This window comes from Cynocephalus volans, chromosome 6 (assembly GCF_027409185.1).
Source record: "Cynocephalus volans isolate mCynVol1 chromosome 6, mCynVol1.pri, whole genome shotgun sequence".
In the NCBI taxonomy this organism is placed as follows: domain Eukaryota; kingdom Metazoa; phylum Chordata; class Mammalia; order Dermoptera; family Cynocephalidae; genus Cynocephalus; species Cynocephalus volans.
Window position 1 is genome coordinate 16,525,493 of NC_084465.1, and position 19,654 is coordinate 16,545,146.

The 19,654-nt window shown below is 34.7% G+C and overlaps 1 protein-coding gene across 3 annotated transcripts in view; it reads left to right on the top strand.

Annotated features, from left to right (window-relative positions):
• The window catches only part of BRAF (B-Raf proto-oncogene, serine/threonine kinase), a 169,673-nt gene that overhangs the window by 142,267 nt on the left and 7,752 nt on the right, over nt 1-19,654 (top strand). For 2 of the 3 annotated variants that reach the window (XM_063099532.1, XM_063099533.1), the window contains 4 exons: nt 5,264-5,310; nt 6,083-6,201; nt 9,791-9,922; nt 16,610-16,744. In XM_063099532.1, the coding sequence (XP_062955602.1) occupies nt 5,264-5,310; nt 6,083-6,201; nt 9,791-9,922; nt 16,610-16,744 (433 nt within the window). Of the gene's footprint in view, nt 1-5,263; nt 5,311-6,082; nt 6,202-9,790; nt 9,923-11,797; nt 11,884-16,609; nt 16,745-19,654 lie in introns of those variants that run through there. The other variant, XR_010023848.1, reaches the window with a different exon arrangement.

Here is a 19,654-nt window from a genome sequence, read left to right on the forward strand (position 1 = left end):
GACAAGCCATAGACTTGGAGAAAATGTTTGTAGAACACATTATCTGATAAAATATTTGTATCTAAAGCATATAAAGAACTCTTACAATTCAGTAATGAGACATACCACCCAATGAAAAAATAGACAAAAGATTTGAACACTTTATTAAAGAAGATATATGAATAGCAGATAAGCACATGCAAAGATGTTCAACATCATCAGACAGTAGAAAAAGGCAAATTAAAACTACAGTGAGACAGCTCTACACACCCATTAGAATGCCTATAAACAGAACCAACACTACCAAGTATTGGCAAGGATGAAGAGCAACTGGAAGTCTCATACATTGCTGGCAAGGATTTTAAATGATACAGCCATTTTAGGGACCAGGCAATTTCTTTTAAAGTTAGAAGTTAACCTATGAGCAATTCTGATCCTACGTAATGACCCAAAATAAATGAAGACATGAGTTGACAACAGAGACTTGTACATGAATATTCGGGGGAGGGGGTTTTATGCGTTTTTTTTGGTGGCTGGACAATACAGGAATTGAACCCTGGATTTGATGTTATCAAACTAACTGAGCTAACCAGACAGCCCCAAAATACAAGGATTTTATTTTATTTTTTTGGCAGCTGGCCAGTATGGGGATCTGAACCCTTGACTTTGGTGTTACAAGGCTGCACTCTAACCAACTGAGCAACCAGCCTGCCCTTACATGAACATTTATAGTTTCGTATTCATAATTGCCAATAATCAGGAACACCTCAAATGTCGAACAGATAAATGGATAAGTCGTGGTATATCCATACCCCTTAATACTGAATGCAACCAACTTGTGAACCTCAGAATCATTATGCTGAGCAAAAGTAGTCATATGATTCTGTTTATATGAAATTCTAAAAATGGCAAAACTAATCTGTAGTCACAGAAATTATTATCAATTGTTGCCTGAGCCCAAGGGGGTATTATTAATTCCAAAAGTGTATGAAGAAACTTTGGGGGGTAATAGTCTTTATCTTGATCATGGCTAGTCATTACCCAGACTTATATACTTATCAAAACTCATTAAACTATACATTTAAAATGGATGCATTTCATATTGTATGTAAATTATATATCAATTAACTTGATTTTTAAAAAGGAACAGACATTTGGGGGGGGGTGGACTCATTGGTAGTAGATATGGAGACCCTCCTGTTCGTTTGGCAGCTGCTACGGAGCCTACTGCTGAGCTGAGGGGAAGGTGGTAGACCCCAGCACGCCATGCCATATTTTTAAAAATAAATAAAAAGCATAAGAAAGTAAAAAAAAATTAAAGTAAAAATAGAATTTAGGCCACTATGGAGCATATCTGAAAAAGGTGTGAACTCTACCTATTGGGAATTTTAATTCTATTTAGAATGGTGAATGATTACTGACTATGGAGAAGTAGCAGAGTGTCATTCCCTTCAATCTTGCTCACTTTCCACATGGTGATTATGAAGGAAGCAGAGGGCATCAAAGTAGAAGGAAGACTATAATTTGGCACTATGTCACCACCATTGTCACAACTACCAGTCCATTCAGCTACTGAATTCTTCATGGGTGGCTAGTGGATCTGAGGAGAGATTCAGCTTGCTGTCTAAAGTCTGATGACCCTTTGTGGAGTTGTTTAGTATTAGGTGAAAGAGGGCTGAAACACAGATGTGTAAGTAGGCCATTTCTGTGGTTTTAGAAATAGTTGAAAATGCAAGAAAATAGCAGCAAACTTAAATGAGCCCAGTAGGGGCTTTTACAAATATACCAGACTAGTAAATCAGCCAGATGCTGTAGCCATGGTATTTGAATTTCAGCAGGGTATTTGAATGATATTTCATGGTATTCTTAAGGATAAGATTGAGAGATGTAACATAATGGCAGGATTTAACTGAGTTCATGACTGGATGAATACCTGAAAATAGCAAGCTGGAAGGAGATTTCTGTCCTCATTCCTCTCTTGGATATGACAAACATATTTCTTTTCTTTTTCTTTTTATGTTTTAATTTTAACTTTTCAATATACATGTAGTTGATATTCGTGTCCCTTTACTAGTTCCTCTTCACCACTTCCTCTCCCCCTCCCCCTTCAACATTGTATGACGAGCATATTTAGAAGTAACTTGATGAGGACATCGATAGCATGATGATCTTTAAAAATGTATTTTTTTAGTGAAAACTAAAATTTTAATAAGCTGAAGTTATAGGCCATGTCTACAAAATATACAATCCTATTTTTGTCTAAAAAAATAGTTTCAGCCCCAAAATAAGAATCATACAGATGCAGGATGAGGAAAATGTTTTATAGGAGCAATTCAAGAAGAATAATTCTAAGGTTGCAACTGAATATAATCTTAATAGGAGTCATTAGAGTGACTATGGCTGCCATAATAACAATAATGGCTAATTTAGTAATTTTCCATGCCTCCCACAGGGGAGATGAAGATAAGAATCTCACTTTATTTTGTGTTGGTCAAATCAAATCTGAGATGTTGTATTTAGTTTGGGGCTTCATATCATGTCCTAAAAAGAATGCTGAAAAGCTAAATCTTGAATAAGAGCTTGAAAAAAGTAGTTTAGAGAACATATTTTTCTGGATGATTTTGCAGCTTTAAGATTAAATGATTCTTGTGCTCACTTCGGCAGCACATATACTAAGATTAAATGATTCTGTAGGTGGACACTTTTAATTCAAGGAAGGAAGACTACTAAGAGAAACCTGTCAAGAGAATGTTATGTTCATTTAGTTGACAGCATGTTTGTTCTTTCCTATAGTTTTGTAAAACTGTAACACTCTCCTTAACATTTTAAGAAGGTATGAGGGAGATTCAATTTAATTATCCTAAATAGACTTCTGTAATCATCTGTAGCTTTGCTGTATCATCTGTAGCAAAGAGCAGTTGATTTTTTTTTTTTTTTTTTTTTTTTTTCTTGTTCTCTTCCCTGCCTCCAAGAAGTGATGTGGGGTTGTGCTTTTGTTTTTTTGGCATCTTCCATTATGACTGATCAGTGCTTAGGAAATTATTAGTTTTAGTGTCAGCCTATATAGAATTATTTAGGGTAATAATTACTCTGAAATATTATATATGTAGTGATTGGGGTGTGATACATATCCCATTTTTCTAGATGGGGAAATACAGTCCATTTTCCGTGTAGCCTTCCATTATACAGACCTGGACTTCTCTTTTGCCGCTCTTGTTACAGAAATGTTACGGAAAGAGAAGTACTAAATGAGATAAAAATTAGGAAAGCAGTTTATAAACTATAAAGGATTGTACAAGTATAAATAAGGTTTTGTTATTTCAAATTGCAGATTATTTGGCCTATAATAGATTTATGCTATCCAAATTCTACTCTGGTTATATCACTAGCTCAGCAATCATCTTGTTAATTGTCTACTACATTCCTGGTCAGAAATTTTCTCTCCCCAACCCTCCAGTTACATTTCTATGTACTTTATTCATGCTGTATTTCTTGGCATCAAATGTATTGAAAGAACTGATACCATCTATTGAGAACACCTTTACCTTCCCTTCTTTTAACTTCATCATACCTCCATATTTTCATATATACCGCCCATTTGGTTTTCTTTTTAAATTTCACAGGAGAAAGAACTTCTTTTCGAAGACCAGCCCAATTGCTGTGCATTAGATCCCGGGTCTCTCTGACTGAAGGACCTAGTTCCACCAACACCTCATTATTTATCCCCCTTTTTTTCTAATGGAGACAAGATTTCCCTATCTTGAAAAAGCTTTTGATTGGGACCTATTTATCTCCATCTATTTTTACCTTTCTGTGTCACTGCAGAACTTTTTAAGCAGATGATAACTAAAACTGACACCACATTTTCTTTCAGTGGAAGACTGACAGTGTGATATAATAGAAGAAAACTGGCCTAAAGTCATGACAAGAAGATAATTTTAGACTGTGGTAAATGCTGTCAAGGAAATAAACAATGTGATATGAGAGAGTAATTGAAGGAGAAAGGATTACTTTGGATAAACAGTCATTTGAAATGAAAATTTTGTCTAAAAAGTTTCAATATCTTGGTGTTTGGGAGAATGAGGAAATTTAAATGAAGATGAGAAGGTGTGAATAATCTTAATTATTCACAAATCTTCCATTTTTAACAGTGTTCATTACATAAGTTTGATTATACCATTTGGATTTTAAATTCTCATTTTCAAATAAAACTTATTTCCTGATGGTCATTGTCAGATTTTAGGAGTCCCTTATATCTGTTCTCTCTAGTATTTAATGAAGAAAAATAACCTTGACTAAGACATTATATGTATCTCATGGTAGTCGATTCAACAGACATGCATTGAATACTTACCATTTATACTAGGCACTGTACTCGGCTCTGGGGATAAACAGAAATAAACTATACACAGCCCTTTCCCTCAGTGAATGCAACTAAGGAGGTTTTTTGCAATTACGTTGATGATTTAAAATTATCATTGACTTTAAAATAGACCTGGCTGTCCAATGGTATTGAGTTATCCGAACTTTTTAAGGTTAGTGCCAATAAAGTTGTTATACAACCCCCCACTGCTAAATGTGACTGGCTTAAAAAGAGAAATAGACCCACTGTGGCCATTATAGAGAAAGTTTGCTCCTCACTAGTTTTAAGAAGGTATTTTAAGAATGTATGATACTACCTTTAAAAATAGTTTCGTTAATCAAACTTTCATGTTCTAGTGGAGTTTACATTCTAAATAGAAAACAAACATAGGCACATGCTAAAAAAAAACACATGGATCAAGCTTTTATGATAATTACTACATAATCAAACAGAAAGATCACTTTCAGTAGGGTTAGTCATGGGAACACTTTACTCAGTAGCTAGAATTTATGTTCATTCTTAAAGGATATGGGTATGAATAGGTGGAGAATAGATGAAAGCTGATTTGAGGGGATAGATGGAGAGGCATTGAACACAGGTGAGATTAAATATCAAGGTATAATTTAAAGGATGTGGGTAAATAGGCTTGACTGAAGTGAAAGGTTTGTATTGTTAACAAAAAACGATAGTCTTCTAGTAGAAAAACAAGATTTTGGCTATACTGTAATAGTAATATGTTCCTATAGTCATAAATTCATTTTCAGTCAATTTTAATATTATGTAAAGGGGTTATCACAATGTACAGTTTTCATTTGTACCATGATTCTAAATTAAGTCTTTATGCCCCTAAATATGTTCTATAGATTTTGAGGCCAGAGTCCTTTAGCCCTACTCAGGTTAAAATGATGTTTTGTTTTTCAGTTACTTACACGCCAAGTCAATCATCCACAGAGACCTCAAGAGTAATAGTATCCTTCCTGAAATTTGTCTGCGAAGTTTGAAAACATCCTGACTTTTTCTTCTGCATTTTGTCTTCACATTATGTAAAAACAGTTTTTATGCTAAGTTCAATATTGTAATGTAAAGAAAATTAATGAGTTTGCATGAGAGTATAGTAGAGCAGGATACTACAACCTGCTTTTGGTTTCTGAATGAGCATTAAAGGAAAATCTGTCAAAAGTCTTTATTATAGTTGGATATTTTGATTGCTTTATGAAACCGATAGTTTTGTAGCTACACACTAGTTTTCAGCTGTCTGACCTTGCTCAGTGGTAGTTGAGATATAAATGAAGTATCTAAATTATAAAACAATGAGGTGAGAAAAACATAATTTTTCTTTTTCTTCCTTAAGCCCAGACTAAGATCCTGTCTGCCAGCATCTTCATTCCAGTGAAGAGCCTTACAGTTTTTCCAGCTGTGCCAAGAGGATATCTGGGCCCACATTACTAAAATCTAATGGGAAAGTTTCAGGATTTCCCCTAAACTTAGGAAAGGATCTCACCTCATCCTAGCACATTTCAAGCCTGAAAAATCTTAAAAACAGGTCATAAAAGCTAAATAGAACTAATTATTGTTCAAGACATATTTATTGACTTCAAGAGGAAAATGAAATACTATACTTTTTAAAAGAATATCATATTATAGAATTATAGAAATTAGTTTTCTTACCTAAAATCTTCACAATGCTTGCTCTGATAGGAAAATGAGATCTTTTGTTTTCCTTTACTTACTACACCTCAGATATATTTCTTCATGAAGACCTCACAGTAAAAATAGGTGATTTTGGTCTAGCCACAGTGAAATCTCGATGGAGTGGGTCCCATCAGTTTGAACAGTTGTCTGGATCCATTTTGTGGATGGTAAGAATTGAGGCTATTTCTCGTTCATTTAATTTTTGGACCCTGATATGCTTCTGAGTTACTAGAAGGTCGTTGAAGGTTTCACCTGTAGTATTTTCTTAGTTCTAAGTATTCACAAAAATCAGTGTTGTTCTCATTTTTTATGTAAATAGATTTTAACTTTTTTCTTTATTTAAAAAGAATATTATGAAACCAGTTTCAATATATTTCAAACAAAAATATATATTTTATAAACAGTGTTCAAATTTTGTTCAGAATTGTTTAAAATATTTCATGTTCAAAATGTTCTGTGTACCCTGTTTAAAAAAAACAGGTATGCAATTTAAAGCAGATGTGATCTGTGACCATTATTATGGTCTTGCTAAGAGAACTAACTATTTATCAGAGAGGCTGTTTCACAATTTTATTTGTTTAAATTGTTCAAACTAGAAAAAACCTTATAATTATAGGGCAGCTGTAAGAGGAAAGACAAAAAGAGAGAGGTAGATTTTTAACAGTCTTAGCCTTGTGTTGCCTTGCATAGCTCTTTTTCTTTCTTCCTATTTCTGCTTTGTGGAAAAGAAGAAATTCTGAAAGAAAAGAGCTAAAACATCTGTATAGTTTCTGCAGCAGGCTGTGGAAAGGTCAGTCATAGGAATCATTCTGTGAGCAAGTGATTCTGAAAAGGGTCCCTAAGACATTTTTAAGGGGTCCACAAGGTCTTCCCTTTGTGAGACCAGGTTTTCTTCATATCTTTGAACCAAAACAACATATTGCAACAGACCGAATGCAGCAATAACTATGAAAATCTAGCTGGCTGCTATGAAGTGAGACATTAAAGAGAGTTATTAAAGTGACTTTCATTAAAAATGGGTGACCTGTGTTAACATCTAATGGCTATTGTTATTTTAATATTTAAATGAATAAATATTTTAACAGTTTCTCAGTTAAGTTTTAATATGATTAATATTCACAGGTATAATCCATGTAAACAAAAGCTCTTTAGGGTCCTTATATTTTTAAGAGTGACAGAGAGTCCTGAGACCAAAAAAAGTTTGAAAACCACAGCTTTAAGCTTAGTACAAGGTGTCCCAGAAAGTCTTAGTGCAATTTTAAGCTTTAAATAGCTTAATTTTAAGCTTTAAATAACTTAATCTGCATTAAGACTTTTGAGACACCCTGCTGGAAACAGAAAAGTTTGCAAGGGCTTTTGAAACCATATTTGCATAAATTCCCTAAACTGTATGTAGCAGACCTCAAGAAGGTAATTCCAAGGTAGGATTCTGAGTTCGTCACCATACACCTAGGTTTAAATTGAGCTATGATTTCTTATGACAGTAAATGGAATTAGGGCAAATGGCAAGGTGGAATAGGGGACATTGAATTTAGAGTTAGGAGATCTGTATTCTAATACCCTGTTTGGCCATTAACTTACAAGTTTTTTAACCTCTTCTAAGTCTCTCCATCTGAAATGTTGCATTGGACTAATGGATTTCTAAAGCCTTTTCTATTTCTAAGAATGAGTAATTGGCATTAGTGACATACAGTTTTTTTTTAATACATGTTTTACTGTTCTAATAAATATCAGTGAGAAGCTCATTAGTAATTGTAATCTAGATCTCAGTCATCTTTAAGGCACACACCTTGTAACAAAGATGGCAGTGTATCCTAAGAAGATGGAAACAGATTTTAAGTACTGGAATTGCAAAACCCAAAACTATAAAGAAGTAGTTGTCACATGTTTTGAAGGTGTGCTTATTTTAACTAGAGTGAAAGAGTAAGCTCAATTAAGTCTTCAGGTTTGTCCTTACTTTTTCAAAAACATTAGTTTATACAATTAGTAGATTATTATACATAGTTTTATTTTATTTTATTTTATTTTATTTTATTTTATTGATACCTGGGTAGATGCGTTCATCCTTTATTTCACCATGCTGAGTTTTAAGAGACTAGCCAGTTGTACACTTCATTGTTAAATAAATCCTTCTGGGTTGGTGTTGCCTTCAGAAATATGGAACATCCATAGACTAGGAGAAAAAGAGTTTTGTCAGAACAAAGGTTTTGTGGTCCTCTGAATTATTTGCAATAGTCTTCTCAACTTTGTTTTATTTATATCTTAGAGGAGAAAGAAACCTTTGTGAAAATTTTTGCAAATTAAATCACTAAATTGAGGATCAGTCATGCCTTTCTTGTAAATAGGTGACATGCAACTTTTCATCAGGCCATCTACCAACAACAGTGAGATAAAATTAAATTTCAAAAGACAGTTCTTCAACTGATTTATACTCTGCCCCTTACAAAAATTGGTTCAGGCTTTGAAAATTGTCTTTATCATAACCAGCCTCTCAGAATTCTGGCTGATTCATTACATCGTAGTTATGTGTGGTTTACTTTGTAGTGCCTTACTAAAAGCTACTATCAACAAAATGTCTGACAAAAAACAAATAGTCAACCTTCTCCACCCCCATCCTTTCACTCTCTTCAGGGTCTTCCACAGATCTTCTGTCAGTGGTGGTCAACTTTGGTTGGACATTAGAATCATCTGGAGAGCTTTAAACACTAGTAATGTTTGGGTCCCACCCCCAGATTCTGATGGTGTGTTATTAAGCTGGAGGGTAGTATGGGCATTGAGAGGTTGAAAGGCTCCACAGGTGATTCTGATTTGCAGCTGTAGCTGAATGCCCTGATTGCCTCTCCTTGTGAGATACCTTTCTACCCAGACCTGTAACCAGGAATCTTGTCCCAGGTCTTTCAGCCATTTTTGCAGAGTTAGTATTGCCTTTGCTTTATGAAATTGATGTTTTCACAGAGTTTTCATTAATATTCTGCAATTTCTTCAGTTCCTTCCAAGTGAAACAATACAGGAAGTGCAAGGTGAAAGAAGAAATCTTTTAAGCTAATAGCTAACCAACTATTTATTGTATTTCTGAAAATAAAAATCTAGTTGTGTCATAGAGTGAAATGTATAAAAATGTCGCAAATGATTCCATCTGTTTCTTTGCCCAAGAAGCAGCAGCCAAGAGATTCTTTATACTATCTTCTACTAAATCTGCTATCAGTTGCTTTTATTAATAAAGCATCCATGTCATGTTTATACCACATGTTTATTCCATGGCTTGGAAGAGGATTTGAAATTCTACCATTATTTTCTAAGGCTGAGATGAGGAAAATCATTTGTACCAACGGGAAAAACCTACATTCTAAGATAATTACTACCGTAGTGCTGCTCCCAAGCATCTTATAACCACAGGTCTAGTATTTCTTTGCTGAATCAGGAACTGATTCTGTTAGAGTAAATCATGGGAAGAAATCAAATGGCAATGACAGTATTTTGTGCAGAAGAGTATGGCTGATAAAATTATAAAATCTTAGTAATGAATTATGAAATCTCAGCTAATCCTGCCTCTTTCATAGTTTATAGAGCAGAAGTTTTTTTCTTCATCTTAATTGGTTTTGTTTCTTTGATCATTAATAAGAGAATTGATTAGATATTAGATGGTTTTTTAATGATAAAAGCATTGCTCTAGGAATTATAATAGTTTGTTTTTCAGTTTTTGTTCAGTTAAAGTGAAGAATAAACTAGAATATTTTTCTTTTTATGTTCTAACAGGCACCAGAAGTAATCAGAATGCAAGATAAAAACCCATATAGCTTTCAGTCAGATGTATATGCATTTGGGATTGTTTTGTATGAATTGATGACTGGACAGTTACCTTATTCAAACATCAATAACAGGGACCAGGTAAATATTTACCCTCTCCTGGGGTTAACTTTACTACTTGTATAAAGCTTCCAATTAGTTGTAGAAAAAAGTGTTGCATCCTGAGTAAGCATGAAGAATAGATCTTTCTTACCAGTTTTAGAAATCTGGACACTTTTGGTAGTAATATAAGCATATAAGGCCTTTCTTTGAAATATCAGTTTTAAATGTTTCAAAGGAGTGAAATTTCTGATTTTCTGACTAGAAGCTAGAAGTACAACAATGGATATACCTCATATTTCTTGATCATAGCACAATGAGAAGAATGAGGTGCTACTATAGCATCTGGGCTTTATACCTTTTACTCTATCACAGATTCTGCTATCAGAGCAGGTACTTAGCTATGAACTTCTTCATATCAAATTCTTCAAAAATTATTCAGGTTTCTTTATATTTGTTTTAATTTTTAAAACTAGGTAAATGGAAGGAATGTTGTGCATAGTGCTTTGATTTTTCTATAATGGGAATTCTAATAGGAGGTAATTTTTTATTTCTTTCCTTTCTAAGTTCCTGTTCTCTATCACTTGCCTTCCAGAAGGTCCCAACTGCAGCCTCATACAGCTCTTGGCCTTTTCTATTATCAGCTGCATTAAATTCACTTAGGTTTTTCAAATTGGCCAAGAAAAATGCACTGTTATTACTGAAATTACCTTGGATGCCTCAATATTTTTTTAAATGTGTGTTTGTGTGTGTGTGTCTGGAGTGAGAGGAAGAGAGAAAGAAAGATTACATCAGTTACACTGTTAATATGTTAGAAAACAATAGTTGACCATATAAACTGTGATTAAAATATATTCACACTTTATACTGTGGTTTGCATCAGAATCACTTGGGAAATTTGTCAAAAAATGGAGATGCTGGAGCAGATTCTGATTCAGTGGGGTGGGATCCAAGCACCTGCATTTTTAATGTTCCCCAGGTGATTCTGACATAGACCAGAGTTAAGAATTACCAATCCAAAGGAAAAAAAAGTAACTTCTTACATATTTCATTATAACTTTCTAACCTAGGTAAATGATAGTTTTTGTGTATGAAGGTGTTACTTCATTTAATTGGTGTGTTTGTTTTGGTCAGCTCACCATGTTTTTGGTGATAGCTCTGTGTAGCTTTCTCAATTCAGCTGTCACGTGATATCAGAGAAGTAGTCTAAGTTATCATGTACTTTGTGTATACTTAATTGAATTACCATTTAGCCCTTATCTAACAGCAGTCTTGATTCTGTGTTTTGAGGATTTAAAAAATGACTACATTTCTGCCTCATTCATCATAAAACTAAATTTTTAGTTGCTTTTTGGTCTTTCTACCTACTTCGTTGCTTAAGAATGTTGAGTTTTGGCTTTGAGTATTAAACAACATATGACTTCAGTTCTGATGATATGATGTTTTAAGCCTGCATGAAACTCAGATTCAGGGCAGACCAAAATATCAGCTAAAGAATATAATTGAAGCCTTGCACTTACTGTGCTTGTGACAGATCTAGATCACTGAGATGACTGATTTGATGATGGTAGTCTGAGTAGCAAAATTGTCTGTAATTTGCAAGCTTTGTGTGTTCTGGCTTTTACAGTCTTACTAATTTGACCATACAGCATAACACCCTGTGCCATGTTTACTTTTCCTATGCATATTATTTTTTTGGAAGAATTACCAAGGTTTTTAGTTTCAGTTGACTTATCATAGAGCCTACCAGTTAATAAAAATTTATGAACCTAACATCTAGATGAGATCCATTTGTTAGTGAATGAGTTTATTTTAATAAAATAATAAAATTATACTACAGAAACAAGTATTATTATCTCCAAAATATGGATAAAAACATCCCAGAGTTTTGCACTCATCCACTTCTTGGCATTTTAGGTGCTTTGTCCTCCTTGGGAGTATAATAAATGATGTGGCAAGGGCTTACTCTCCATGAGAGAAGTGAGTGAGTGACCAACAGAAGGGTAAGGCCTTTACTAGTTAATTCTTTCTAGTAGTATAGTTAGAGCCTTCTGGAATTTGTCAGTCTAAGACCAAGTTAAGTATTTGATGAAGAAGGAAGCAAAAGAATGATATACTCAGGCTGGCTGGTGAGCTCACTTGGGTAGAGTGTGGTGTTGATAATACCAAAGTCAGGGGATTGGATCCCTGTACCAGTAGCTGCCAAAATTTAAAAAAAGAAATTAAAAAAAAAAAAAAAGAATGATATACTCTTCCCACTACCCACATTCTACTTCATTACCCTCCCTAGTCTGCTGTATTCAAATGGTACTTTCCATGGAACTCCCCAGAAAGAATAACTCTGGTCATCTTCAGTGAAGAAACCCCAAGTATTGCTGTCTTCTCTTGATTTGATTTTTCTTTCTCTTTTTCTTATACTTTGATCTCCATGGCTCTCAGATTAGATTTTGATTGAGAATCCAGTAATAATATTTTTTGTAGGAAATGAGACAACTGCTCCATTTCTGTGTAATATAGGCACCATTGCCCTACACTCTTAACCCCATAGTCTGAGGTGGCAGATTTTGACTATAAATTCAGAGCAGGACTCAAGTAAAGCAGTGTGATGTAATGGCAGGCCTTGGACTCGAGACCTGCGTGACCTGGTCACCTTACTTCTCTGGTTACCTTTTTTTTTTTTCCCAATTATAAAAATTGCACTAAAGAATTCCTTCTAATTCTAAAAATTAGATTCTTTCCTAAAATAGGTCTGTTAGCAATTTGAGGGATGACCATCCCTATGTTTCTTTGCTAAGTAGTATGTCTTTTTACCTTTACTTACCCTAGTACTGAAAGTCTGAGAAATCACTTTGTCATTTTTTTCCCCCTCTTTACCATTCCATTTTCTTCTCTAATCACTCTATTCTTCCCTTCTTCATTGCAGCTCCTCTACTTAATTGGGATTTAAAATGTATTCATTTAAGCTAGGTATACTGACTGTACCCTTGTCTTTCTTTTCTTGGAGCAGAAGAAAATAATAGATAACATGTATCTGTTATTACTGTACAACAAACCATCCAGAATGTAGTGGCTTAAAACAACTTATGAATCTGCTATTTGAGCTTTTCTTAGCGAGGAAGGTTACAATCAGTTTCACATGGTGTTGACTAGAGAAGTTTGCCTGGGTGTTAAAAGGATCTACTTCCAGAATGGCTCATTCACATACCTGGCAAGTTGGTGCTAGCTGTCAACTGGAAACTTAGGGCTAAGAGTTGGATGCCACATGAGCCTTTCCATGAAGACCTGTTCACAGGCTGCTAAGTCTGTCTCACAGCATGGTGACTGGGTTCTAAGCACAAGGTTTGAAGAAACAGGAAATAAGTACCAATATCTTATCAAGGCAAATTATTTTAATAGAAAATGTTTTCAGTACCTACTATATGCAAAGCACTGTGGAATATAGAGGGATTCAAAGCTAAGTAAGATATAGGCTCTGCTCTCAACGGAGTTTACAGTTCTGTTGAGGCACTGCAGGGAGTGATACTGAAAATGAGCAGACACGTGCTCCAGTAATAGCGAGGAGTGAATGAAGGGGGATGGAGGTGCCAGGAGTGCTGAGTGTGGATTAAGAATAAGAAGAACCAGTCCCAGAATTTCAAGCTGAGGTATTGATTTTGTAGTATGTGAGGGCCGGCCCGTGGCTCACTCGGGAGAGTGCGGTGCTGAGATTTTGTAGTATGTGTGCTACATGAATCTTCTAGTGATGAATTGCATCCAAAAAAGACTTTTCCTTCTCCCTTCTTGCTGTTTCTTCAACAGTCAGCCCCCCCCCACAGAGTTTTATCCTAATGTAACATATTTTTATGCTTTAAAGCCTTTTATTGATTACCCAAGTTATAGCTCTGCAACAAAAAAATATGTATATAAATTTAAATTCAGAATTCAAAAAAAACTTTCTTGTGACTTTACACTCTGGTTATTAATTTTTTAAATTCTGAATTATGCTACTGTTACAATTATTAATACATAACTGATGAAATGAGTTTTGATATATAAAAGAAGAAGGTAGAATTTTATTGGAAATGTATATTTTAATGAACTACATGGGCCTTTTCTTTTCCCTTCAATTAATTTATATATCTGTAGATAAAAATGACTTTTTGCTTGAATGAGCTGGGGCTTAGTATCAATCCTTTTTCTTGTTTTATTTTTAAAGAGGTAAGTACTGAGAAATCTTATTTAAATAATAAAATGGGAAAAGCAGGAGTTTTATTATAGTCATATGCAGAGTTTAGTGGTCCCCAAAACAAGCCTCAGATTTGGTAATTCATTAAAAAGACTCACTAAAAGTCACCAAAAAGCTGTTATACTCACAGTTTATTACAATGATAGAATATAGATTGTAATCGGCCAAGGGAAGAGGCTCATGGGGAGAGTTTCACATGTGGAGCTTCCAGTTATCCTCTCCCCATGGCGTTGTGGACAGTGTTAAATTCTCTCAGCAGCAGTGTGTGACAGTACACATAGAATATTGCCAACCAGGGAAGCTCACCTGAGCCTTGAAGTATATAGCTTTTATTGGGGCTCAGTCACATAGATATGGTGACCACCTGTGTGGCTGACCTTAGTTTTCAGCTTCTCCAGAGGTCAAGCTGATACCACATGACCCAAACCCCCCTCTGTAAACCACATTGTTAGCATAGACTATCTAGGAATGCCCAGGTCCCCAAGATAAACAGACACTCTGATCAGACAGGACATTCTGAGGGATTAGCAATTACCTCCCAAGAGGTAAAAGCAAAGGCCAGCCCTCTGTTTGGGCAAGGTTAATTCTTTACCACACACTCAATTATTTGAACTCATTCCTATTACATACCAAAAATTGCATAGTAATTACATGGCTAACCAATTAGCACAAAGTTATTCACCTTAATGAGTTGTTAACTTAAACATTAAAAACCTCTTATGTCTGGAATGTTATGTTAAATATGGGAGACAGAGGTGGCACAGATTAAAAAGAAAGAAAATACATACGGTATATATGAATCACAATCCCTGCCCTACAAGTACCCATAGTCTCATTGGGGAACTTAGATAATATAAATATCACAAAACGATTAATAACCATGCAAGGCAGTGAATGATCATCATAGCTGTGGTGGGAGAGGGAGATGTTATCACGCCTAAGTGTGAAAGTAGAGGTATGATGAGCAAGGTTAGATTTCAGTTAGGTCTTGATTCATCTAGTAACGAGCGTCTGAGAGGGCATTACAGGCAGAGTAGGAACAGAAGCAATATATAAAAGCAGATTTGTATTGGGATGGTCTTCTCTCCAAATTCCTCCTTGTTACTCAGCTGGTTTATCTTAAGCAAATTACTTAATTTGTTTGAGCTTTGGATTCCTCATCTGTAAAATGGGGTTAATACCTACTTTAAAGAATTATTTTGAGTATTATGACATCTGTAATGCAAGTGTCTTAGGGATTTTTGGCCTTTCAGGGCTACCTTTTCCATTGACAGCCAAGTAAAAATATCTGAACTGCTGTCCTGTATGACTATTGGTAGTCCAGACCCTTTATCTTCAACTTTGAAGACTTCCTTGAAAGTGCTTTACATTCTCCCAGTTGTTGCTTATCACCTGCGCTCCAGGTATTATTCCTGGTTGCTCCTAGAATTCTGAGACTGCTGTCCTCCAATTAAAATGACGTTGTTATGATAGCCTGGCTTCAGAACAGTGCAATGTGGAAGAAAACTGTGCCCCCTCAATATCTCTTCCCAGTCCCAAGCTTCATCCTTTTTAACCTCTGTCATAGAGAACACATTGCAGTCATAGCTTCACTAAAGGCTCATTATTAAATGAGAGTCATTACAGCACCGAACAATAAATAACATATCGAACTAGACCGTTCCTAAAATTCATCAGCTGTGCCCTGTAACAGGGGACCTCTTACTGGCTTTCGCCACTTTCACCTCTAATTTGCTCTTGTTAGTTCTGTTCCCACTGATATCAAAACCCCCTCTCTCAGGCCTTCTTTTCCCTGAGACCCAGGACTCCTAACATCTGTCTCTGCCCACCCTCAAATTAAGAGCCCAAAATTAGAAAATTAGGAAATTAGAAAAATAGTAAATTTCTGTACCCAGGGAAGACAAGACCCTTTACTTTATTACACAGACGATTTTAGCTCCTGATGTCTTCACCTTCTCTGTTCTGGTGGAGGTTCTGTTTCTGAGATTTGTGTAACTAAATGCCCCATTGGAGTTTCCACAACAAAAGGGCTTAAAATGCAGATGTCAAAATGACTGCTAAAAATGTGTGCTTTTGGTTCCTGCTACACACATATAAAGGACTTTTCACAATTCCCAACAACATGAAGTGCTCAATAAAATTTTTTTTTTTTTTTTTTTAAGTAAAGAGGAGTCAGTATCAGATCTGTGTTTTAGAACAATTACCCTGTGAGTGGGGAGATGGACTGTATAAGGAGAGACTAGAAGCACAGGGAACAATTAGGAGACCTTTGCCATAGACCATGAAGATTTGAGTTGTAGTCCTTTAAGTGTGGGTTCCCCAAAGTCTTTGATATATAGGAATCCAAATACTATCATTGTTTTTCTTCTTTTTATTGAAGTGTAATGTGCATATAAAAAAGTACATACATTGTAAGTATATAGAGCTTGTTGAATTTTCACTGTTTATATAGTTTTCAACTTATCTACAAGGTTTGCCTTTGATTTGCCTTTTTTTCTTTCCAGATAATTTTTATGGTGGGACGTGGATACCTATCCCCAGATCTCAGTAAGGTACGGAGTAACTGTCCAAAAGCCATGAAGAGATTAATGGCAGAGTGCCTCAAAAAGAAAAGGGATGAGAGACCACTCTTTCCCCAAGTAAGAAAACGTTTCATGCTACCTAAAAGAACAGACTAACATTCACAGCCATATTTTTGAGCACTTTTTTGTGCACACAATTTGTATTTCATTGTTTCAGATTCTGTGTGATTATGTGCAGACTCCAGATTAGTAAACACATGAAGATGATCTTATAAAGGTTGAGCAGTGGTACACCTAGAAATTTGGGATCCCAGTACAAAATATTCAGAAAGACTTTGCATTTGTTCTAGCAGTTTTTAAACTGTTTGGTCTCAGAACCCTTTTACACAATTAAAAATTACTGAAGACCCCCAAAGATCTTTTGTTTATGTAAGTAATAATTGCCATATTAGAAATTAAAATGATGTTTTAAAAATATTTATTAGCATATCTAAACATAATAAAGCCAACATGTTAATGTTATTTAGAAAAAACAATTGTATTTTCCAAAACAAGAAAATTAGTGAGAAGAGTGGTATTGTTTTACATTTTTTGCAAATCTCTGCAAAAACTAGACAGCTGGATCCTCTGCTTTTGCATTCATTATGTTGCAATATCTCACATGTTGCCTCTGAAAACTTTGTTATTATGAAAATAGTTTTGACCTTGTGGACCCCCTATGGTCCACCAATGACACTTTGTGAACCACTGTTTTAATTCTTGGTGGTAAAATAAACAGATTCCAAACTTCCCTTTAATAGTAAGTCTTTTTGAAGGACATTTCCACCTAGGGCAAAAAGAAAATGCAATTTTCAGTGCAGTCTGCCTTTTCCTGATTCTTGATAACTTTCCATTGCTTTTTCTTTTCATGTTGTAGGGCTGAAGCCCTTAAGTTAACAATCTTTATTAAACCTCACAAAGAACTGAAACTAAGTACCTGAACAAGCTTAGAGAAGTTAGCTATAGTAGGTATTGTAATATAAATACAGTGTTTTCTGATGCTTAGGATGTTCCTGATAGCACTGTATAAATATGCCTTGCTAAATCAGTAGTTTCGTGTGGGAAATGCTGACTCCCACAGTTACACTGCTATCATAATTGCTAGGGTGTTCCTTGTGAACCCATATTCTTTGAATACCAAGTGCTAGTTAGGTTACTTAGACAGAAGTCACTGTTACAGGAATGAGATTCACTCATTCTTTTTCTTTTCCTAAAAATTTTTGTTCTTCTCTGAAGAACTAAAGATTGAATTGGTGGTTTTAACAATTCTTTCAAGGATGCCTTAGAGAGGAGAGGCTAATGGTTGAGTGGGCAGAGGTATGTTTTACATGTTGGGATTCTAAGTAACTATTCCTGTGAGGAATAGTTTTGGTTTTTTTGTTTCTTTTTGTTTTTTAACTCAGAAAACCTCTGATTTGAGACTTATCAAAGTTAAAGACCAGTATTGTTGACCAGTGTCAGCACTGCTCTGTACCATGTTGTCTTTTCACATCCAGGTGTTAGGATGTCTTGTTTAGCATGGTTGATTTACATTAATAAGGCAAATTACATCCTTAGGCCCACTTTTTAAATGATACTAAAAGAGGCAAAATGCTCATACTTCTAAATGTAACATTTCATTCATTGCATGGTATCAAAAGATGAAATGCATATATGAATTTTCCAGACTATTGATGGTTACCCCTCTTCAGTATTATTTTTTAAACTTTCACTACAGGATATCTTTTCATACCATACAATTATGTGCCACATAATTTTAAATGGCTAAAGATCTATATGTAAAAGACACAACTATAAAGTATGAAATCTTTTTTGTAGTCTTATAGGAAAGGCTTTCCTAAACAACAAATAAAATCCAGAAGTTGTAAAGGAAAAGATTAGCAGATATGACTACATTAAAATTTTTTAAACTTCTGTAGAGTAAAAATAATATTGAAAGATAAAGGAAAAATAATTGTGGCATGTATAACAAAGAGTAAATATTTGTAGTATACAAAGGACTACAAATTAATAAGTAAGAGATAATCGGTATTTGACTGGCTTTAAAAAAAGATAATTAGTAGGAAATGGTCAAATTTGTATTTCTTTAAAATACAAAATGAAATACAAATGGTGAGTGAACTTAGGAAAAGGTGTAAATATTTCAGTGGTAGTTTGTAAAATGCAAAGTCACAGAACAGTGAAATACATCTTGACTTTGCCTCTCAGATCGGCAGTATTGGGGAAATGCTGAGAATGAGGAGAGCATTCTTCTGAAATGTTCTAAAAGTGTTGGTGGGAATGTAAACTGTTCAGCCTTCTGGAAGGATTTGGTAAAATCCACAATTTAAAATATTACTAGAAAGCTATGGTACAGACCCTACTTCCATAAGTGTTCAGATATATACAAGAATGTTTAATATAAAAAGTTAAAGACAAAGATTAAAGTAGCTCTGTATAGATGCCATGGATATTGCTAAGGGAAAACGAAAACAGTGCAGACAATATGTGTAGTATGAGATCACTTTAAAGGATGGTAAGTGTGGGCTTTGTTTTCATATGTGTATTTCTATGCTTAGGAAAGTTCCAGAAGAAAGTATAGACTATAACAGTGGTTACCCCTGGAGGGTGGTACTTCTACATTTTAGATCATTTGCCAGACTTGGAACAGTAAATAATAAAATTTAAAACTAATTATACCGATATACCTATTTGTCACAGAACTCAAGTTCCTTTTGGAAGAAGATGGACTATAAATAAGGAAAGCACTGTCCGACTATCGCTAACCAGAACCATCAGAGCAACTCATCTTTAAGAGCCTTATACTTCTTACTTTATATGTCTCTGTTTTATTTGAATTTATATTGCATGTTACACTTGTAATTTAAAATTTTTTATAACATTGCTTATTTCTTTGCCTTCTTATATTAATCATTATAAAGATTACAGTTGAACTTTTAAAAAGTTTTGGTAGCTCATGACAATAATAAAAGTAATAATAATGGCTGC